General features: G+C 47.0%; 1 protein-coding gene across 1 annotated transcript in view; it reads right to left on the reverse strand.

Moving 5' to 3' along the window:
* The window catches only part of LOC136626544 (kinesin-like protein KIF21B), a 2,048,083-nt gene that overhangs the window by 965,899 nt on the left and 1,058,027 nt on the right, over positions 1-24,157 (reverse strand). The window contains 1 exon segment of the mRNA XM_066601598.1: positions 1,064-1,122. Within this exon segment, the coding sequence (XP_066457695.1) occupies positions 1,064-1,122 (59 nt within the window).

The following is a 24,157-nucleotide window of genomic DNA, read 5'->3' on the forward strand; positions in this document are numbered from 1 at the left end:
CACGAGCCCCAGATTCTACTTCAGTGCTCTGTGTGCTGCTAGAGCTCTTCCTATACACCCCACCTCCTGCCATCTGGACCCTCCATGAACCAGGCAGCATCACCAATGAGCCGACCTCAGTAAATGGCGTGAAGGCCACTACAGCTTCTGCTGTGCATTTAACAGCGAGTGCAATATTCACTTAAGATAAGTACTGGCCCTCTACCATGTTACACTGAGTACACCTTCCAACCGGGCTACAACTGCACCAGTCCAGATGCCCCACTGCTCTGTAAAGAGAACATACCAGTGCTGTCTGTGTGTCCCCAGCTAAAATACTGAGGAAGGTGTGCAGCGGCCCCGAAGCGCATCTATTGTATGCTGGATTTATTTTTAATAAAAACAAAGGAGTTGAGCTTAGAAATACGTCCACTGTCTCTTTAAGAAAAGGGATTGTGACTATAAACCACTATTTCCTACATTTATTCTAGTGTTAAATATGGCCTTGTTTAACTACAGATTTTTCTGCAGATCCATGGGTAATCTGCAGCAAAATCTGCAATATTTTGGATTTCTTGGGGGATTTTGACTTAACCATTGAACTCAATGCAAAAAACAAACAAAAACCCAACAACAAATCTGACCAATTCACAGCATGAACTGATATGCTAAAAATATAAAATGCGTACCACTGGTTAACGCATGCAGCAAATCATGTGGACAAGATTTCTGTAAATCCTAAGCACTTTTTTGCTAAGTACTATGCTGCATATTCTTTAGATGCAAATCCAAGGCGGGAAATATTTTATATGTGCACATGCCCTTAAAAAGTTTACCTGTAAAACTAGAGCTAAAAAAGTCTTCATTCATTGTAAATAACGAGCTTTGTGTTAACATCCTAATGCAATGTATTAATGCTAATTCTCTATTTGCAGGAAAGACATATGTTTAAAAAATGTTTACAGACAAATACAATTTGTTAAAAATAAAATGCGATTTTTAGAGTCACTTAGTGTGTAGCTTCTTTTAAATAGTACTGTAGTGTGTAAGTAATGCAATTAATATTTTGGCTACATCTACTAACCTTCCATCTGACATTTGACTGAGTTCCGACACTTCCTCATCTGTGCTGGCATAGCCATTCTCTGTAATAGTAAAATATTTATTATGATTCAAGTTCTAAATAGCAATATTCAACTAGCTCATATCATGTAACACAAAGCCTAAAATGTTAAAATGTTGTTAGAACTATATAACTAGTAAAAAGGTTTAAACTGAAACCCAACCCAAGAGAAATGGCAAAAGAGTTATAAAAAGAAAGTTCATCATAGGAAACTACATCCTGAACCATTACAATTGGTTGAAAATTAAGCTTCAATTTGCAATTCTTCCCAACTGAAACAAATTCTTTCATTCTACATCTCATCTCTATGTGCATATACTGCTCATAATATAACTGACCTGTGTGTGTATATACTGAGAACAATCTAACTGATCTCTATGTGTATGCACTGAAAGGCTGTAAAGTATAAAACGAAGCGGCCATAGACTGCAGGAATGGAGCATGCCTTTAAGGCTGAGCAGGGCTTGCAACTTCCAGTCTGGGGTTAAATTTGAATAAAGAGGGGTGTTACCTTTAAAGATAAAACGTAAGAAAAGTGGGAGGGGCGTCACATTCTGCAGATGGACATCGATTCATGCAGTCTGGAGAAAAATCTAACGCTCATCTATGTATATATTATACGTAGAATATATATTATTCCTCGGTTCCTCTGAAACAACAATTACTTCATAAAATTTTCCATGTAAACAAGAGGTAAAAACCCGTACAAAATTAACGTGGGTTAAGTCAGATATATCAGCTAGTATGCACATAGAGGTCAGTTATATTCTCCTCAGTATATACACAGAGGTAAGGTAGATTCTCCTCAGTATACACACACACACACACAGGTGGGGTAGATTCGCCTCAGTATACACACACACACACAGGTGAGGTAGATTTGCCTCAGTATATACACAGAGAGGTCAGTTATATTCTCCTCAGTATATACACAGAGGTGAGGTAGATTCTCCTTAGTCTATACACAGAGGTCAGTTATATTCTTCTCCGTATACACACACATAGAGGTGAGGTAGAATCTCCTCAGTATATAATGTGACGCCTCTGGATTACTATCCACACAGTTGGGAAGTGGCGCACTTTGCATGAATATATGCTCCAGCAGTCTGAAGGTTTCTTTAAATCTGGCTTCTGCCAGTGTTTATTAACAGCACATAACAAATCATGCACAGTCCAAAATAGCTTTAGGGTTCACAACCCACAGGGTCCTGACACTAACCCCTCCTGGGGCATCTGGAGGGAGTCTTCCTCCATCAGAGAGGGTGATAGACCCAACTAGTCCGCACCAGACCTCAGGCTCCAAGTCTCAAATGTGGCTCTCTTCACCTCCTCTCTGGCTGTCTCAGCCAACATCTCCCTGGCTCTCTCAGCCAACGTCTCTCTGTTTCTGGCAGGAACTGTCTCTTTTTCAGCCATTTCCTGCTACACCTATCAGGTGTTAACCTTTACTTTACTTTTCTCTAGGTACCAGACTGCCTATCTAGCACCCTCTGTAGGACAGTCTGACATTGCCCTGGTTACATATCTCCCTCCCCCTTGATAAAGGCTGTAGGCCACATCACAGTTTTTTCTTCTTCTTCCTTTGGCCTTCCCAGGTCAAAACTCCAGGCTTGGGGGTCTCTATGTGTGGGACTATCACTGCCACTTTCTTTATGTTCTGAAACACTAACAGCATTTTCATTTTTCTGCATGTTTTTAACTATCTTCTCTTCAGTCTGAATGTGAACTGGCCCTTTCCTAGTTATCACCTCCGCAATTTCTTTTGCAGGACTTTCTTCACCTGCAATTTATGAGGCATCTTTCCTAATCTCTATTTTAGTGGCCTTCTTTGCTTCTACATTTTCACCTTCTGTCTTCTCCTTGGATTCTTGTACTTCAGAGTTCTTTTCAGTTTTCATCTTTTGCTCAGCTCTCACTTTCTCAATGACTTTCACAATTTTTATCTCTTTTTTAGAATTCAGCAGGATCTTCTTTCTTTTCACTTGTCTGAACTGGGCCCTAGACCTCTCTAGTCTCTGAAACTTCTTTTCAGCAATATGACCCTTTAATTCCCAGGGTTTCATCTTCACGCTTAACTTCTTAGCGGACTTTTGAAACACAGGGTGTACATCAAGATTAGCTTAATATTCTCCAACGTAGTCTCCATTCCTTCTACTGGCTGTTGGACCACTTTTTAGCTCTTCCCGTATCAGTGTTCTCTTTTCAGCGTCTGTCAGAGCTAATCCAGGTTTGTATTTCCGTGCGCACCCGCTTGTTAAGTCGCTCTTTTACATCTTTAAAAACATTGTTCTCTCCTCAGTAAGCCACTGTTCACACATCTTTTGTTTCTTCTCCCAGTTGGATACCATCTGACATTGGTAACCAAGCTCAACTCTAAGGTCTTCTACTTTCTGCTGAAGACTGACTTTAAACTTTTCAAGTTCATCATAAACATCCGTTTAAAGAACAAATGGTTGATTTAATTGCTTCCACTTCCTCTAGGTCTTCCCTGTCTTGCTTTTCAGCAGAGACCCAGCATGCAGGGTTCTCATCCAGTTTCTCTTCTATCTCTGACACCTGCGCCTGAAGTGATGCAATCTGCTCTGACAGATTCCTCTTTGTTTCTGCATCTTCCTCTAACTGTCTTCAGGTGTGTACTAAAAGCAAGCCTCTGCGGCGTCTCCTCTTACACCTGCCTCTGAGACTCTTCAGTCTGAGCTTCCAGCTCCAGCTGCAGTCTATTAACCTTCTCAGACAGCTCAATACACTCACTTTTCCATGTTTTCTTTTTTTTAAGTTTGCTCCAACTGCTTGGACAGTGCCTCCATAACTAGTGCATGACTCCGTTCCAGCTCCTGGATCTGGGTTTCCTGTAGTTCGGCTTTCTCATCCAAGCTCATCTGTAGCTGGGACACCAGTCTCTCATAGAGTACTTCCTGGTTTTCCTTGTAACCCAGTCTTTCTTTCAAGATCTCTGCTTGCTTCTCTGCCTGACTGCAAGCAGCTTTCTCTATTTCCAACTTTTCCTTAAGCCAACTTATCTGGGACTCCAATTCTTATCTGGGACTCCAACGCTTTTGTTACTCCCACAGCAACTGCAATTCTTCTGGCCTCCAGTCCCTTTAAATGCTGTTCCAGCAGCAACCGCACACTCGGCCTCCTGGCCTTTTAAACTGCCTCCAGCAGACTTTCGTCGACCCTAAGGCAACTGTATCTTCAGCCTCCTGGATCTTTACCCACTGCCTGCAACTTTTTGTCGCCTCACGGCAACCACACATTCAGCCCTCTGGCTCTTTACATGCTTTGCTTTGTGCACCACTCAATTTTGGGCCAGCGTATCCTCCACCATATGTGACAAGTTGGGGTTCACTCGCCTCTGGATCGTTGTCCACACGGTTAGGAAGTGGTGCACCTTGCATGAATATATGCTCCAGCAGTCCGAAGGTATCTTTAAGTCTGGCTCCTGCCAGCCTTTATTCACAGCACATAACAAATCATACTCGGTCCAAAATAGCTTTAGGGTTCATAACTCACAGGATCCTGACACTAACCCCTCCTGGGACGTCTGGAGGGAGTCTTCCTCCATCAGAGAGGGTGATAGACCCAACTAGTCCGCACCAGACCTCAGGCTCCAAGTCCCAAATGTGGCTCTCTTCACCTCCTCTCTGGCTGTCTCAGCCAACATCTCCCTGGCTCTCTCAGCCAACGTCTCTTCCTCCGACAGACAGGGTGACAGACCCAACTGGTCTGCACTGGACCTCAGGATCCAAGTCCCTGATGCTGCTCCCTTCACGCCTCTATGGCTCTCTCAGCCAATGTCTCTTTGTTTCTGACAGGAATGGACTCTTTTATAGCCACTTCCTGCTACACCCATCAGGTGTTAACCTTTACTTTTCCTTTCTCTAGGTACTGGACTGCCTATCTAGCACCCTCTGCAGGCCAGTCTGACATTGCCCTGCTACAATATACAGAGAGGTCAGTTATATTCTCCTCAGTATATACACATACAGTTGAGGTAGATTCTGCTCAGTATATACACACACAGCGGTGAGGCAGATTCTCCTCAGTATATCCACATAGAGGTGAGTTAGATTTTTCTCAGTATATATACACAGGTTGTAATGGAAACCCGATATATCTATATTTTGGATTGTGGACCTTTGTAGTGGACAATGAACCTGTTTTTATTCTGTATAATAAATGCCAGTACTTTTCCATTACTGATATAAATATAGATATGCCTTCTCTCTTGTATTCAATGTAACTACTTCCTTTAATGAAACTTCTATTCCCTAAACTCTGCTGACAAGACAATATTTAGCATAAAACGCTGACAAGTTAATATTTAACATAGATACGCTATATTTTGCCCATCTGTTTTGTAACTTTATAAGAAGTAAAAATCAGACATAGATAACCACAGTCTGAAGCAGCTACCGCAATAATAACCCAAGCAGTTTTACTGGAAACTTATGCAAATAACACGGGAAATGTATGCAATTAATAGTTCAAGCTGTAATATCCAATCATATCGAAGGAACCACACGTGGGTCCAAGACAACCCACTCATCTCGTCCTACTACCACATGATGGCCAATCACAGATGACCGGAGGATGGAAGAATTGCAAGATGCTTATCCAATAATTATGGGCAGATATGTTAAACTCTTTAAAAGAGTCTGCGCGCCCAACAATAAAGCAGAATTGAGGAAGCTTATACATGCTGAACCTGTGTCAGTGTGAAATCTTCTTATGCGCATAATCAATTCATAATTAATATGGAAGGGTGTAAACATTCCTAATTGAGTAAGTCGTTGGACGCAAAAGGAAATCCACGACAGTTGGTGGCCCGTACGGGGAGTGGTCGATAGGCTCCAAAAAGATCGGACGCAAGGCATGAACATAGGCAACATTGGACTTGGCGGGCCCAACAAATCTTCAGAACACGGTAAGATAAATTAATTATCTATACCTGTGTGGCAGACTCCAAGCTCGCCTATGTGCCGTGTCAAGGCTGATCGATTTGGATCCGCACGACAGGTACTTTTAAGTCTCAACCACTCAATAAAACCTGTCATAAGATAAAAAAGGGAATGTTTGCATGCCTGTTGTCTTGAGAGTACTGGTGATTAATTGGTGAAGTCAATAGGTTGCCCAAGGGAGGACCTGTGTAGGGACTCAAGAAGGAGAGGCTAACAGGTGGTCTGTGTAGGGACTCAAGAAGGAGAGGCTAACAGATCTGGTCTGTGCAGGGACTCTAATCCTGGGAAGTGTGGAGAGTCAAGATATTACTGACTCTCTGGTGCGTTTCCGACTCAGGAGGAGGGAGAGGCTGACAGACGTCTAAGCAGGGACTCTGCCCCTGGGGGGTTGGGGCTGCATATGAGGATCAGGGGTGAGAGAGGCTGTTAGACATCCAAGCTGAGATAATTCAGTCTGGTGTATCCCAAGGGGCGGTGAGACTAAGCCAGCTGTACTGGTGCTCTGTCTATTTGTGTGTGTCCACAAATATTTGTTTATCGTTTGAGCGTTCATGAGTGGATCCCTCTGTCTGAGGGTAGATTGTTAAACTGTGTAGCGACAGAAATGCAAGAGACTCTAGGGCGGGACATACTGTGTCCAGCGTCTGAGGAGACTTCTATAATCATGAATCTGGCTGCCATGATTGAGATTGAGAGGCAGCAAACATTGTACCAAGGTCAATTCTTACACCCTTGGTTATCATTGATTAATCAAGCAATCTTTCTGTGTGCTCAAAACGTCCTACCTGTCCGTTATATAAAGTTAGTGTGTTTGTCTGTTGTGTAGAGCTAATCCTGCTGAGTTGTTTATATAGAAATAGTCTGGTTGTCTGTCATATAGAATTAGTAGCAGTCCTGTAAGTAGGGATTGTTAGCAATGAGAACGCATTGGCTGGGTTATAGCCAAGATTAATGCACCGTACACAGCGGCTCGCTGTGGGTTTGGACTTTATAGGTTAGATGTGCATGATTGGATCCCTTCTAGTAAAGGCAGACTGCTAAATTGTGTTGCTGTTGAATTGTTGAAAGTTGAAAGTATAGGCTGTGATACATCGTGCCCGTAAGTGAATGTATACAAAGGGTTAACTGAGTTTGTTTAGTGAGAAAATAAGGCTGCTTGCTTCATTTTCTAAGAGGAAGTGCTGTAACACTGAATGTAAGAATTGTTAGAGCAGGTGGATTAGACCCAAGCAATAGAAGAGAAAGCAAGTTTAAGTGCTGTGACAAATAACAACTACTGTTTGTATGTCTTGTTATGTAATCTAATCTTTGTTGTACGTCCTTCATACAAATTTAAGGAGTTATATGCCACTCACATCCTGTAACAAACTGTAACAAGCTGCATAGCGCACCATGCCCAGAAGAAAATACATCTATGTTTGCCAAGTCCCCAATACCACATACAATGTTAGGTGGTCACAGCTGTGACCGTAAAGTTACAACATAGTAATTATACATTAGACGTTAGAATTTCCCTGAATGTCAGTCAGAGGAAGAGAAGGCGGGCTGGAATGGCGTCGATACACACGCATGCCAAAGGCACCAGCGTTCAATATAACAGTTCAGTAAATAAGGAGATAGAATAATATCTCAGTCACTCAGCAACCTTTGGCACACAATATGTGAATTGCAGTACGTTACCAATCAGATGGAGATGCCTGGCATCTAAGACTACATCTACTCTGGTCGCCGGACGGACGACCAGGAACAAGTCTGGGACAAAACTGTTGTAAAAGTAAAATTAGCCACATTCTACCTTATAATCCTGTTTCTGTCCCTTTCCATTCTGTATTAGAGAAGGGAGGGGCTGTCACGGGAGGGAAATATTTTAAAAAGAAGAAGTTACTGGTGCTGATAATGAAGATAAATTTGCAGACAGTATAAAAATAAATAAATTACAGGGAGTAAGAGGTAGATCTAGGTTAAGCAGAGAAGCCGAAGAATGGGAAACAAGCAGGTAACGATAAGGCCTGGTATTCACAGGAGGGACGGGGCAGGTTGACCCGTAATTTGTAAAATGTAAATTGTGTGATGCGTAAGACTTTATTTGGTTGTGATGTGTATCCGAGGACTGCAACCGTTGAATGAGAAAATGAGGAAGCAAGTGATCAGCCAAATTCAGAGGGGTGGAGCTAGATGATGCAAGAATACGTAATGGGTCTCTTATCCAAGGAGGGGGTGAGAATCATATGGCGAGGAAAAAGTTTAGGTTTTTTTTCTCCTGTCTCAAACTCAGCTTTCCACGGTTCCTGACAAATTATGGGCCACCTACAAGACAGACGTAGGGAAATTGAATGTACCCACCATGATAATATTTATGAGACCCGGATACACGCCTCTGGGTCAAACAGTATCCCCTTAGTGAAAAAAAAAAAAGGGGGTGAAGGGTCAGCCACGCATGTTAGGTGCTGTGTGCTGATGATCTTGGAAAACTGCCGACCGGCCACAATTTCACTGTTAATTTCCCTTGCAAAAGCTGTAAGGCCTGGAGGCCTCTAAAGACTAACCAAGTTCTGCAAGAAAGGTTGTTCTCCTGGCCAGGCCATACCTGTACATACATCCGTTGCCAAATTCCGCTCCTTTCTGGGCCTTGTTTCATACTGCCGCCCATACGACAGTATTGACACAAAAGCACGGAGGACAACCACGGCCACTGAGATACTACTCCATGAGGTTAGATCCAGTGACTCGAGGAGCTCACTCATCTGCTTGTGTGGTGGCAGCAGTACAAGCAATGGTTGACAAATCTTCTAAGTTGGTATTGGACTACCCCCTAGTGGTCCACACCCCAAATGACATCCAGAACATACTCATGCAAGTGCAACCCAAGTACTTATCTCTAGCCTCTTAGATCCGGCTACAATGTGCTCTTTCCATGCCTCCCCCAATATTTCTTTCCGATGTTGTACTACCTTGAACCTGGCTACTCTTCTTTTAATCAGGTATTCTGGTTCAAACGGGGGAGGGGAGGCATAGGTGATCTGAGTATGGCAGATCAGCTATTTTTAAAAATTTTTTAAAATTCTTTGCAACAAGATTCTGACAAAAACTGTTATTAGAATCCACTGTTAATGATGCATATTTTGAGTTTTCTTTTGTAGATGGTACCAGGGTGAGGATTGATGACTCCAAACCAGATATGCAGAGGTCACACAACAAGATGTCCTAAACGCAGAAGCTCTGCCTCCGCATGCCCCAGTGCAAGAAGCGGAACGGAAGGCCCTCACTGAGGCGTGTAGAGAGGTAGAAGTGCACTCTGCTCATGCCACGCAACATGCCGGTGTTACAACGCCCCTGGTCCCGCTACCTTGCCGCCTCTGGAAAAGGGAAGTGGGAATAATCACCTCGTAGTTTTCCTTCCAGACTGATAGATATGATTATGCACTTACTAATGAGACAGGGCTTCAGTCATGTTGATCAGTCATTAGATAGTCCTAATTTTGCATTCTTTGTGGAAGAATCGAGGTAGCGTCAAGAAGGCAGTTTCTACACAAGTTATGCAGTGTTTACCTGAAATAGTAAAAGCCGCACCTCTCCTAACCTAATGCCTCGAGATCCCAGGTGGTAGCCTAGACCTCCACATGTATCAAAGACCCGATTGCCATGAACCCACACCTAGGTATAGGAGGGGCATTTACAGCCTAAGCAACAGTTGTGAAAGACCGCCACTCTACTGAGTTTTCAGAACATTCTACACTAGAGTTTATTCTGATAAAGAAGTTATTAATTATATTTGTCACCTTTATAGTCATCCTAATTTCTGTTTGTTGTTGCATACAGTGTATTCCGACCCTGATGACTACCTGGTCCACCTGTCTCACTATGATGTCCAACAAAAAGCCCACTGTCAGTGCAAACGTCGTCATCATGGATCCAGAATATGATGATGTCGAACCATCCTATACCCCCATGGCAGTGATAGCCCCAGTCTACAACACAATGAAGATCTAGGGTCAACGGTGGGGGATTAGGGTGGGACAGAGTAGGGACACGGAGTGTAGTGTGTTTAGTGAAACAGATAGTTTCAAGGGGGGTTTGTAATGGAAACCCGATATATCTATATTTTGGATTGTGGACCTTTGTAGTGGACAGTGAACCGTTTTTTATTCTGTATAATAAATGCCAGTACTTTTCCATTACTGATATAAATATAGATATGCCTTCTCTCTTGTATTCAATGTAACTACTTCCTTTAATGAAACTTCTATTCCCTAAACTCTGCTGACAAGACAATATTTAGCATAAAACGCTGACAAGTTAATATTTAACATAGACACACTATATTTTGCCCATCTGTTTTGTAACTTTATAAGAAGTAAAAATCAGACATAGATAACCACAGTCTGAAGCAGCTACCACAATAATAACTCAAGCAGTTTTACTGGAAACTTATGCAAATAACACGGGAAATGTATGCAATTAATAGTTCAAGCTGTAATATCCAATCATATCGAAGGAACCACACGTGGGTCCAAGACAACCCACTCATCTCGTCCTACTACCACATGATGGCCAATCACAGATGACCGGAGGATGGAAGAATTGCAAGATGCTTATCCAATAATTAAACAATACCTTGTATCTATGTAATCTTTGACCTGCCCAGATGGGCAGATATGTTAAACTCTTTAAAAGAGGCTGCGCGCCCAACAATAAAGCAGAATTGAGGAAGCTTATACATGCTGAACCTGTGTCAGTGTGAAATCTTCTTATGCGCATAATCAATTCATAATTGATTATGCGCCCCCCAGGACCCGAGCCATCCGATGTAGACCACGGCAACCCTGGCTCACGCCTCAAACGCGCTTTATCCGGCGGTGCTCTAGAAGTGCTGAACGGCTGTGGAGGAAGTCGCAAACATCCGCAGACTTTCTTCACTACAAATTCATGCTCAGAACCTACAACCTCGCCCTCCATCACGCCAAACAAGTCTATTTCACCTCTCTAGTCTCCTCATTATCCCACAACCCTAAACGGCTCTTTGATACTTTTCACTCCCTTCTCAGCCCTAAACCGCAGCCCCCGGTGACGGATCTCAGTGCCGAAGAGCTGGCTGCTTACTTCAAAAAGAAAATTGATGACATCCGTCAGGAAATAACTTCCCAATCCCAGACTAGCCCTGACCCTAGTCTTGTCAGCACTGCATCTAGCTCCTGCTCACTGTCTGTACTCAGACCAGCGACAGAGGAAGAAGTCTCCAAACTGCTCTTCTCTGCTCACCCCACCACCTGCGCTAGCGACCCCCTCCCCTCTCACCTCCTCCGATCCCTCTCCCCGGTGGTCATCTCCCATCTCACCACTATATTCAACCTCTCTCTGACCTCTGGCATCTTTCCCTCTTCTTTCAAGCACGCCATCATATCCCCACTGCTAAAGAAGCCGACTCAACGCGACTGACGTTGCCAATTACCGACCCATCTCAAACCTCCCCTTTATCTCCAAACTACTTGAACGGCTGGTTTACTCCCGCCTTGTAAGCTATCAATCAGAGAACTCTCTCCTCGACCCCCTACAGTCTGGCTTCCGACCCCAACACTCGACAGAAACTGTCCTTACAAGGGTATCAAACGACCTACTGACAGCCAAATCGAGGGGCGACTATTCCCTACTGATCCTCCTCGACCTCTCCGCAGCATTTGACACTGTCGACCACAAACTCCTCCTCAGTATGCTTCGCTCCATCGGCCTAAAGGACACCGCTCTCTCCTGGTTCTCCTCCTACCTATCTGACCGCTACCTCAGTGTCTCCTTTGCTGGCTCTACCTCCCCTCCTCTTCCCCTTGCTGTTGGGGTCCCCCAAGGCTCGGTCCTCGGCCCCCTCCTTTTCTCTATTTACACAGCCCCTGTTGGACAAACCATCAGGAGCTTTGGCCTCCAATACCACCTCTATGCTGATGACACCCAGCTATACACCTCCTCCCGTGACATCTCTGCACCTTTCCTCCAAAACATCACTAATAGAGATGAGCGAACACCAAAATGCTCGGGTGTTCGTTATTCGAAACGAACTTTCCGCGATGTTCGAGGGTTCGTTTTGAATAACGAACCCCATTGAAGTCAATGGGCGACCGGAGCATTTTTGTATTTCGCCGATGCTCGCTAAGGTTTTCATGTGTGAAAATCTGGGCAATTCAAGAAAGTGATGGGAACGACACAGCAACGGATAGGGCAGGCGAGGGGCTACATGTTGGGCTGCATCTCAAGTTCACAGGTCCCACTATTAAGCCACAATACCGGCAAGAGTGCCCCCCCCCCTCCCAACAACTTTTACTTCTGAAAAGCCCTCATTAGCATGGCATACCTTTGCTAAGCACCACACTACCTCCAACAAAGCACAATCACTGCCTGCATGACACTCCACTGACACTTCTCCTGGGTTACATGCTGCCCAAGCGCACCCCCTCCCCCCCACAGCGCACACCAAACTGTCCCTGCGCAGCCTTCAGCTGCCCTCATGCCACACCACCCTCATGTCTATTTAGAAGTGCGTCTGCCATGACGAGGGACCGCAGGCACACACTGCAGAGGTTGGCACGGCTAGGCAGCGACCCTCTTTAAAAGTGGCGGGGCGATAGCCCACAATGCTGTACAGAAGCAATGAGAAATAGAATCCTGTGCCACCGCCATCAGGAGCTGCACACGTGGGCATAGCAATGGGGAACCTATGTGCCACACACTATTCATTCTGTCAAGGTGTCTGCATGCCCCAGTCAGACCGCGGTTTTTAATTCATAGACACAGGCAGGTACAACTCCCTATTGTGAAGTCCCTGTGGACCCACAGCATGGGTGGCTCCCTGGAACCCACCGGCGGTACACAAAAATATCCCATTGCATTGCCCAACACAGCTGAGGTAGTAATGTCATGCTTAATGCAGGTGGGCTTCGGCCCACACTGCATGCCCCAGTCAGACTGGGGTTCTTTACAAGTGGAAACAGATGCATTTATAATTCCCTGTGGACCCACAGCATGGGTGGGTGCCAGGAAGCCACCGGCGGTACATAGAAATATCCCATTGCATTGCCCAACACAGCTGAGGTAACGTCAGCTGTAATGCAGGTGGGCTAAAAATTAATTTGATTACACTGTAGGCGAGGGCCCACAAAAATTGCTGTATCAACAGTACTAATGTACATCCAAAAAATTGGCCATGGCCAGCCAAGAGGGCAGGTGAAACCCATTAATCGCTTTGGTTAATGTGGCTTAAGTGGTAACTAGGCCTGGAGGCAGCCCAGTGTAACAAAAAATTGGTTCAAGTTAAAGTTCCAACGCTTTTAAGCGCATTGAAACTTTTAAAAATTGTTCAGAAAAATTATTTGAGTGAGGCTTGTGGCCCTAAGAAAAATTGCCCGTTCAGCGTGATTACGTGAGGTTTCAGGAGGAGGAGCAGGAGGAGGAGGAGGAATATTAGACACAGATTGATGAAGCAGAAATGTCCCCGTTTTGGATGGTGAGAGAGAACGTAGCTTCCATCCGCGGGTGCAGCCTACGTATTGCTTACGTATCCTTGCTGTCCGCTGGTGGAGAAGAGAAGTCTGGCGAAATCCAGGCTTTGTTCATCTTGATGAGTGTTAGCCTGTCGGCACTGTCGGTTGACAAGCGGGTACGCTTATCTGTGATGATTCCCCCAGCCGCACTAAACACCCTCTCCGACAAGACGCTAGCCGCAGGACAAGCAAGTACCTCCAGGGCATACAGCGCTAGTTCAGGCCACGTGTCCAGCTTCGACACCCAGTAGTTGTAGGTGGCAGAGGCGTCACGGAGGACGGTCGTGCGATCGGCTACGTACTCCCTCACCATCCTTTTACAGTGCTCCCGCCGACTCAGCCTTGACTGGGGAGCGGTGACACAGTCTTGCTGGGGAGCCATAAAGCTGTCCAGGCTCTTAACCCCTTAACGACCAATGACGTACCTGGTACGTCATGAAGCGTCGGGGTATGTATGAAGAGAGGTTGCGTGGCAACCTCTCTTCATACAGTGCGGGCATCAGCTGTTTATAACAGCTGACATCCGCGGGCAATAGCCGCGAGCGGCCGCGCGGCCGATCGCGGCTATTAACCATTTAAATGCCGCTGTCAATTCTGACAGCGGCATTTAAATCCCCCGAACGTCGTTCGGGGGTCCCGCACGGCCCCCCCGCGGTGAGATCGGGAGAGCCGTGCATGTGTCATGGCAGCCGGGGGCCTAATGAAAGGCCCCAGGGCTGCCTTAGCAGACTGCCTATCAAGCCGTCCCCGTGGGGTGGCTTCATAGGCTGCCTGTCAAAAAGCAATATGACGTAATGCTATAGCATTACGTCATACTGCAGGAGCGATCAAAGCATCGCATCTTAAAGTCCCCCAGGGGGACTTCAAAGTAAAGTAAAAAAAAAATCAATAAAGTTTTTTTTTAATTGAAAAAAAAAAAAAAGTTGTAAAAGTTTAAATCACCCCCCTTTTGCCATATCTATTATTAAAAAATCTAAATAATAAATTAAAAATATGTATTTGGTATCACCGCGTCCGTAAAAGTCCGAACTATCAAAGTACCACATAATTTTTCCCGCACGGTGAACGTCGTCCGAAAAAAAAAATGAAGAACGCCAGAAATGCATTTTTTTAGTTACCCTGTCTCCCAGAAAAAACGCAATAAAAAGCGATCAAAAAGTCGTATGTATTTCAAAACGGTACTATCAGAAACTACAGGACATCCCGCAAAAAATGAAACCTTGCTCAACTACGTCGACGGAAAAATAAAAAAGTTATCGCGCGCACAAAATGACCGCAGAAAATAATTGAAAAAAATTTTATGTCTTTAAAAAAAAAAAAGAGGAGTATAGTAAAAAAAAACCTATACAAGTTTGGCATCGTAGTAATCGTACCGACCCATAGAATAAAGTTATCATGTCGTTTTTGTTGCCATTTGTGCGCCGTAGAAGCAAGACGCACTAAAAGATGGCAAAATGTCGTTTTTTTTTCATTTTACTCCACTTAGAATTTTTTAAAAGTTTTTCAGTATATTATATGGTACTTTAAATAGCACCATTGAAAAATACAACTCGCCCCGCAAAAAACAAGCCCTCATACAGCGACGTGGATGGATAAATAAAGGAGTTATGATTTTTTTAAAGGGGGGAGGAAAAAACGAAAATGGAAAAAGAAAAATGCCCGCGTCATTAAGGGGTTAAAGACTGTTGCACTGCCTGGGATGTACATGCTGCTCGATCTCCGCACCTCCCCTGCTACCTTGCCCTCGGTACTGCGCCTTCTGCCACTAGCGCTGTCGGCTGGGAATTTTACCATCAGCTTGTCCGCAAGGGTCCTGTGGAATAGCAACACTCTCGAACCCCTTTCCTCTTCGGGAATGAGAGTGGGCAGGTTCTCCTTATAGCGTGGGTCGAGCAGTATGTACACCCAGTAATCCGTTGTGGCCAGAATGCGTGCAACGCGAGGGTCACGAGAAAGGCATCCTAACATGAAGTCAGCCATGTGTGCCAGGGTACCTGTACGCAACACATGGCTGTCTTCACTAGGAAGATCACTTTCAGGATCCTCCTCCTCCTCCTCCTCCTCCTCCTCCTCAGGCCATACACGCTGAAAGGATGACAGGCAATCAGCCGGTGTACCGTCAGCAGCGGGCCAAGCTGTCTCTTCCCCCTCCTCCTCATCCTCCTCATGCTCCTCCTCCTGTACGCGCTGAGAAATAGACAGGAGGGTGCCCTGACTATCCAGCGGCATACTGTCTTCCACCGCCCCCGTTTCCGAGCGCAAAGCAGCTGCCTTTATGCTTTGCAGGGAATTTCTCAAGATGCATAGCAAAGGAATGGTGACACTAATGATTGCAGCATCGCCGCTCACCACCTGGGTAGACTCCTCAAAATTACCAAGGACATGGCAGATGTCTGCCAACCAGGCCCACTCTTCTGAAAGGAATTGAGGAGGCTGACTCCCACTGCGCCGCCCATGTTGGAGTTGGAATTCGACTATAGCTCTACGCTGTTCATAGAGCCTGGCCAACATGTGGAGCGTAGAGTTCCACCGTGTAGGCACGTCGCACAGCAGTCGGTGCACTGGCAGCTTAAAGCGATGTTGCAGGGTGCGCAGGGTGGCAGCGTCCGTGTGGGACTTGCGGAAATGTGCGCAGAGCCGGCCCGCCTTTACGAGCAGGTCTGACGAGCGTGGGTAGCTTTTCAGAAAGCGCTGAACCACCAAATTAAAGACGTGGGCCAGGCATGGCACGTGCGTGAGGCTGCCGAGCTGCAGAGCCGCCACCAGGTTACGGCCGTTGTCACACACGACCATGCCCGGTTGGAGGCTCAGCGGCGCAAGCCAGCGGTCGGTCTGCTGTGTCAGACCCTGCAGCAGTTCGTGGGCCGTGTGCCTCTTATCTCCTAAGCTGAGTAGTTTCAGCACTGCCTGCTGACGCTTGCCCACCGCTGTGCTGCCACACCGCGCGACACCGACTGCTGGCGACATGCTGCTGCTAACACATCTTGATTGCGAGACAGAGGTTGCGGAGGAGGAGGAGGGTGCTTTAGTGGAGGAAGCATACACCTCCGCAGATACCACCACCGAGCTGGGGCCCGCAATTCTGGGGGTGGGTAGGACGTGAGCGGTCCCAGGCTCTGACTCTGTCCCAGCCTCCACTAAATTCACCCAATGTGCCGTCAGGGAGATGTAGTGGCCCTGCCCGCCTGTGCTTGTCCACGTGTCCGTTGTTAAGTGGACTGTGGCAGTAACCGCGTTGGTGAGGGCGCGTACAACGCTGCGGGAGACGTGGTCGTGCAGGGCTGGGACGGCACATCGGGAAAAGTAGTGGCGACTGGGAACTGAGTAGCGCGGGGCCGCCGCCTCCATGATACTTTTGAAGGACTCCGTTTCCACAACCCTATACGGCAGCATCTCAAGGCTGATGAATTTTGCTATGCGGACGGTTAACGTTTGAGCGTGTGGGTGCGTGGCAGTGTACTTGCGCTTGCGCTCCAACAGTTGCGCAAGCGACGGCTGGACGGTGCGCTGAACTACACTGGTGGATGGGGCCGAGGACAGCGGAGGTGAGGGTGTGGGTGCAGGCCATGAGGCGGTAGTGCCCGTGTCCTGAGAGGGGGGTTGCATCTCAGTGGCAGGTTGGGGCACAGGGGGAGAGGCAGGGGTGCAAACCGGAGGCGGTGAACGGCCTTCGTCCCACCTTGTGGGGTGCTTGGCCATCATATGTCTGCGCATGCTGGTGGTGGTGAGGCTGTTGGTGTTGGCTCCCCGGCTGAGCTTTGCGCGACAAAGGTTGCACACCACTGTTCGTCGGTCGTCAGGCGTCTCGGTGAAAAACTGCCAGACCTTAGAGCACCTCGGCCTCTGCAGGGTGGCATGGCGCGAGGGTGCGCTTTGGGAAACAGTTGGTGGATTATTCGGTCTGGCCCTGCCTCTACCCCTGGACACCGCACTGCCTCTTGCAACCTGCCCTGCTGCTGCCCCTGCCTCCCCCTCTGAAGAACTGTCCTGAGTAGGCGTTGCAAACCAGGTGGGGTCAGTCACCTCATCGTCCTGCTGCTCTTCCTCAGAATCCTCTGTGCGCTCCTCCCTCGCACTTACTGCCCTCACTACTACCTGACTGCAAGACAACTGTGTCTCATCGTCATCGTCCTCCTCACCCACAGAAAGTTCTTGAGACAGTTTGCGGAATTCCCCAGCCTCATCCCCCGGACCCCGGAAACTTTGCAATGGTTGGGCATCAGTGACGATAAACTCCTCTGGTGGGAGAGGAACCACTGCTGCCCAATCTGAGCAGGGGCCAGAGAACAGTTCCTGGGAGTCTTCACGCAGCTGAGCAGGTGTCATTGGAGTGGAGTGAGGAGGCTGGGAGGAAGGAGGAGCAGCAGACAGAGGATTCTGATTTGCAGCAGTGGACGGCGCAGAACTGCGGGTGGACGATAGGTTGCTCGAAGCACTTTCTGCCATCCAGGACAGGACCTGCTCACACTGCTCATTTTCTAATAACCGTCTCCCGCGTGGACCCATTAATTGGGCGATGAATGTGGGGACGCCAGAAACGTGCCTCTCTCCTAATCGCGCAGCAGTCGGCTGCGACACACCTGAATCAGGAGCTCGGCCTGTGCCCACACCCTGACTTGGCCCTCCGCGTCCTCGGCCGCGTCCACGTCCTCTAGGCCTACCCCTACCCCTCAGCATGCTGTATTACCAGTGATTTGATTTCACCGGCAGGAAATAAATTGGCGCAAGACTGCAGGCCAAATATAATTTTTTCCCTTTTTTGAAAACGAAAGGCCCCACTGCCTCTAGTGAATGAATAATCTAAGTTTAATAACTGTGCTGTGTCCCTGCTAATGTGTCACAGAACTTGAGGGTAGCAGAGTTATTAACTCTGGCAGAGCAGCTATTTTTTTCCCAATTAAGGAAAGCAAATGGCGAAGCCAACAGTAAACCGTAGCTGGGTGCGTCTGATTTTTTAACGTTGTACACGCAGCTCACACGTGTCCACAGCCCTTAGGACGGACAGAGGCTGGACAAATAGATTTTGTTTCCCTTTTTTTACACCAAAAGGACGCACTGCGTATATTCAATGAACATGAGAAGTTTAATAACTGTGCTGTGTCCCTGCTAATGTGTCACAGAACTTGAGGGTAGCAGAGTTATTAACTCTGGCAGAGCAGGTATTTTTTTCCCAATTAAGGAAAACAAATGGCGAAGCCAGCAGTAAACCGTAGCTGGGTGCGTCTGATTTTTTAACGTTGTACACGCAGCTCACACGTGTCCACAGCCCTTAGGACGGACAGAGGCAGGACAAATAGATTTTGTTTCCCCTTTTTTACACCAAAAGGACCCACTGCGTATATTCAATGGACATGAGAAGTTTAATAACTGTGCTGTGGCCCTGCTAATGTGTCACAGAACTTGAGGGTAGCAGAGTTATTAACTCTGGCAGAGCAGGTATTTTTTTCCCAATTAAGGAAAGCAAATGGCGAAGCCAGCAGTAAACCGTAGCTGGGTGCGTCTGATTTTTTAACGTTGTACACGCAGCTCACACGTGTCCACAGCCCTTAGGACGGACAGAGGCAGGACAAATAGATTTCGTTTCCCTTTTTTTACACCAAAAGGACCCACTGCGTATATTCAATGAATAATAACTGTGTTGTGGCCCTGCCTACACAATTCTTTCCCTGTAGTATCAATGGAGGGTGCAATGCTCTGCAGAGGCGATTTTGAGGAAAAAAAAAATATGCAGCACAGCTAACAGCAGCCAGCACAGTACTGCACACGGTTAAATATGGCCCTAGAAAGGACCGTTGAGGTTCTTGAAGGCTACACTCACTCCTAACACTCTCCCTGCCTATCCAACACTTCTGTCCCTAATGCCGGGTGCAATGCTCTGCAGAGGCGATTTTGAGAAGAAAAAAAAAATGCAGCACAGCTAACAGCAGCCAGCACAGTACTGCACACGGTTAAATATGGCCCTAGAAAGGACCGTTGAGGTTCTTGAAGGCTACACTCACTCCTAACACTCTCCCTGCCTATCCAACACTTCTGTCCCTAATGCCGGGTGCAACGCTCTGCAGAGGCGATTTTGAGAAAAAAAAAAAAAAAGGCACTGCTAACAGCAGCCAACACACAGGTATTACTGGCCCTAATAAGGACCTTTGGGGTTCTTGAATCCTACACTAAATGCTATTTCTCTCCCTACAGCAGCTCCGGTACCAGCAGCACTGTCCCTCATCTAACTCACAAGGCATCTGAGGCGAGCCGCGGGAGGGGCCGACTTTTATATTCGGGTGACATCTGATCTTCCCAGCCACTCACAGCAGGGGGGTGGTATAGGGCTTGAACGTCACAGGGGGGAGTTGTAATGCCTTCCCTGTCTTTCAATTGGCCAGAAAAGCGCGCTAACGTCTCAGGGAAGGAAGTGAAAGTAACCGGAACACCGCATGGTGTTCGTTACGAATAACGAACATCCTGAACACCCTAATATTCGCACGAATATCAAGCTCGGACGAATATGTTCGCTCATCTCTAATCACTAACTGTCTGTCCGCTGTCTCTAACACTATGTCCTCTCTCTACCTAAAACTAAACCTCTCTAAAACTGACTTACTGGTATTTCCACCCTCCACTAACCGGCCTCGTCCTGACATCTCCATCTCAGTGTGTGGCACCACCATAACTCCCAAACAACATGACCGCTGCCTTGGGGTCATATTCGACTCCGATCTCTCATTTACCCCATACATCCAATCTCTGGCCCAGATATGTCAGCTGCACCTCAAGAACATCGCAAGAATCCGCTCTTTTCTCACCATAGACACGCTGAAAACACTTGTTATTGCCCTCATCCACTCACGACTCGATTATTGCAACTCGTTGCTGATCGGCCTCCCCTGCACCAGACTCTACCCTCTCCAATCCATCCTGAATGCGGCAGCTCGGCTCATATTCCTGTCCATCCGCTACTCGGACGCCTCTGCCCTGTGCCAGTCACTGCACTGGCTGCCCGTTAAATACAGAATTCAATTTAAACTTACTACCCTAATCCACAAAGCCCTCCACAGTGCAGCGCCCCCCTATATTGCCTCCCTCATCTCAATCCATCAACCAGCCCGGGCTCTCCGCTCGGCAAATGAAACTAGACTGCACACCCCTCTAATTCGAACTTCTCACTCCCGCCTCCAAGACTTCTCTAGAGCAGCACCAGTCCTCTGGAACGCACTACCAAAGGATACCCGGGCAATCCAGGACTCAAAAAACTTCAGGCGTGCTCTAAAAACGCACCTTTTCAGGGAGGCATACCGCATACCCTAAACAGACTCCTCTGTATGCCACCTGATAACATGCTCCCTGACCCATTGACTGTAATCCCTGCTAGCTGTCACAAACTGCCCCTGCAGTCATACCGATTCTGCCGTCACACGGCCAAATATCTAACCATTGTCTATGTGTATAGAATCCCTCACTCTCCACCCCGCCATACCGTGCACATCTCCAGCCCTTTACCTTCTGTATCCCCCCATTAATTGTAGTATGTAAGCTCGTTGGAGCAGGACCCGCACCCCTATTGTTTCCACCAACTGATTACGATTGTAACTGTGGTTCTGTAATTTTTTGTACTTTTGTCTTTCTGTATTCCCCCTGTCTATGTAAGCGCTGCGGAATATGTTGGCGCTATACAAATAAAGATTATTATTATTATTAATATGGAAGGGTGTAAACATTCCTAATTGTATAATATTCCTCCTCCTCCTCCTGCTCCTCCTCCTGAAACCTCACGTAATCACGCCGAACGGGCAATTTTTCTTAGGGCCACAAGGCTCACTCATATAATTTTTCTAAACAATTTTTATACGTTTCAATGCTCTTAAAAGCGTTGAAACTTTAACTTGAACCAATTTTTCGTTAAACTGGGCTGCCTCCAGGCCTAGTTACCACTTAAGCCACATTAACCAAAGCGATTAATGGGTTTCACCTGCCATCTTGGTTGGGCATGGCCAATTTTTTCTGAGGTACATTACTACTGTTGGTACACCTATTTTTTTGGGCCCTCACCTACAGTGTAATCATTGTAATTTCTATGTTCTTCGCCTGCACTCATGGTACAGAAAGGTGTGTGGGGTTGGCCTACACTTTAGCTACATAAATGTAACTGGGGCCTTGTCTATACTGCAGCTACTGAATTGTGAAAGAGACTGTTATCTCCCTAAACTGCTGCAATGGGAATGTTACTGGGGCCTGTCTTGAGTGCTACTATTACTGAAATGGAACTAAGACTGCGCTCCCCCTATACTGCTGCTAGTGATATGTTAGTGGGGCCTGTCCCTAATGCTACCGCTGAAATGTTAATAATTCTGGGCTCTGCCTATACCGCTGCTAATGGTATGTCACTGGGGTGTGGAAACAGAGGCTTCACAAAGACATGATGGCGGCGAGGCCATTTCCCACCAACGCTGTTACTGTTAAGGTGCATATAACTACGGACACGTGTAGAGGACACGTAGTGCCTCCAAAACATCCCCCTCCTCCTCCAACAATGAAAACATTCTTGGCAAATACCTTTGCTTTGGTCCGTCTGGTGGCAGTCCAAGAATTTCACCTTTAACGACACAACAAGAGAGCACCACCACCATCCCCCCGCCACGGCCCACTTAATCCTGGCCACATTCCGAAAACCAACTACATAAAACCGCGCTACCAGGTCCGCATTCACCACCACATTACCACTAACGAGGTTACTGTTAAGGTACATATTACCAGTCTGACTGGGGCATGCAGTGTGGGCCGAAGCCCACCTGCATTAAGCACGACATTACTACCTCAGCTGTGTTGGGCAATGCAATGGGATATTTTTATGTACCGCCGGTGGGTTCCAGGGAGCCACCCATGCTGTAGGTGCACACGGAGTTTAACCTACATCTGTCCACTTGTAAAGAACCCCAGTCAGACTGGGGCATGCAGTGTGGTCTGAAGCCCACCTGTATTAAGCACGACATTACTACCTCAGCTGTGTTGGGCAATGCAATGGGATATTTTTATGTACCGCCGGTGGCTTCCTGGCACCCACCCATGCTGTGGGTCCACACGGAGTTGTAACTGCATGTGTCCACTTCTAAAGAACCCCAGTCTGACTGGGGCATGCAGTGTGGGCCGAAGCCCACCTGCATTTCATCTGACGTTAGCTCTGCTGTCCAGGGCACTGCAATGGGATACATTTATGTACAGCAGGTGGGTTCCAGGGAGCCACCCATGCTGTGGGTGCACACGGAATTCCCATTGCGGAGTTGTACCTGCCTGTGACTATTTATAAAAAACCGCGGTCTGACTATAGTGTGTGGCACATAGGTTCCCCATTGCTATGCCCACGTGTGCAGCTCCAGATGGAGGTGGCACAGGATTGGATTTCTCATTGCTTCTGTACAGCATTGTGGACTATCGGCCCGCCCCTTTTATGGGGGGGTCGCTGCCTAGCCATGCCAACCCTCTGCAGTGTGTGCCTGCTTTTCCTGTGGCAGACGCACTTATAAATAGACATGAGGGTGGCGTGGCATGAGGGCAGCTGAAGGCTGGGCAGGGACAATTTGGTGTACGCTGTGGACACTGTCGTGCAGGGGGGGGAGGGTTGGGCAGCATGTAACCCAGGAGAAGTGGCAGCGGAGTGTCATGCAGGCAGTGATTGTGATTTGTTGGAGGTAGTGTGGTGCTTAGCTAAGGTATGCATTGCTAATGAGGGCTTTTCAGAAGTAAAAGTTGTTGGAAGGGGGGGGGGCACTCTTGCCAGTATTGTGGCTTAATAGTGGGACCTGTGAACTTGAGATGCAGCCCAACATGTAGCCCCTCGCCTGCCCTATCCGTTGCTGTGTTGTTCCCATCACTTTCTTGAATTGCCCAGATTTTCACACATGAAAACCTTAGCGAGCATCGGCGAAATACAAAAATGCTCGGGTCGCCTATTGACTTCAATGGGGTTCGTTACTCGAAACGAACCCTCGAGCATCGCGAAAATTTCGTCCCGAGTAACGAGCACCCGAGCATTTTGGTGCTCGCTTATCTCTAATAATGACACAAACACGTTCACGAGAAATCCCTAGGATGTCTGCTATTCCTTTAGCTGAAATTAGCCGATTCTCCAGTATGAGGTTGTGCACAACATCGATGATCTCCAGAAAAACAACCTCTTTCGGTCGTCCAGGACGTTCCTCATCATTGGTGCTGTAGTGGCCCATTTTAAATTTGGAAACCCAGTTCCTAACTGTAAAATATGAAGGGCATTGATCCCCCAATATCTGTGACATATCACCATGAATATCCTTCACGGACTTTCCTTGCAGAAAGAAGAATTTTATCACTCCTCTGCTCTCATTTGCTGTGAATATCGCCTTAGACTCCACCATTTTGTTTTCCTGCGTGCCTAGATCACTGTTGCCATAAGCTACAAACACAAAATTTCGAAAACATATATTAGACACATAAGGCTTTCATGTGATGTAACATTCGTTACTAGATACGAGCGAGCACCAAAATGCTCGACTGCTCGTTACTCGAGTCGAACTTTCAGTGATGCTCGAGAGTTCGTTTCGAGT

The sequence above is a fragment of the Eleutherodactylus coqui genome, chromosome 4, assembly GCF_035609145.1.
Source record: "Eleutherodactylus coqui strain aEleCoq1 chromosome 4, aEleCoq1.hap1, whole genome shotgun sequence".
In the NCBI taxonomy this organism is placed as follows: Eukaryota; Metazoa; Chordata; class Amphibia; order Anura; family Eleutherodactylidae; genus Eleutherodactylus; species Eleutherodactylus coqui.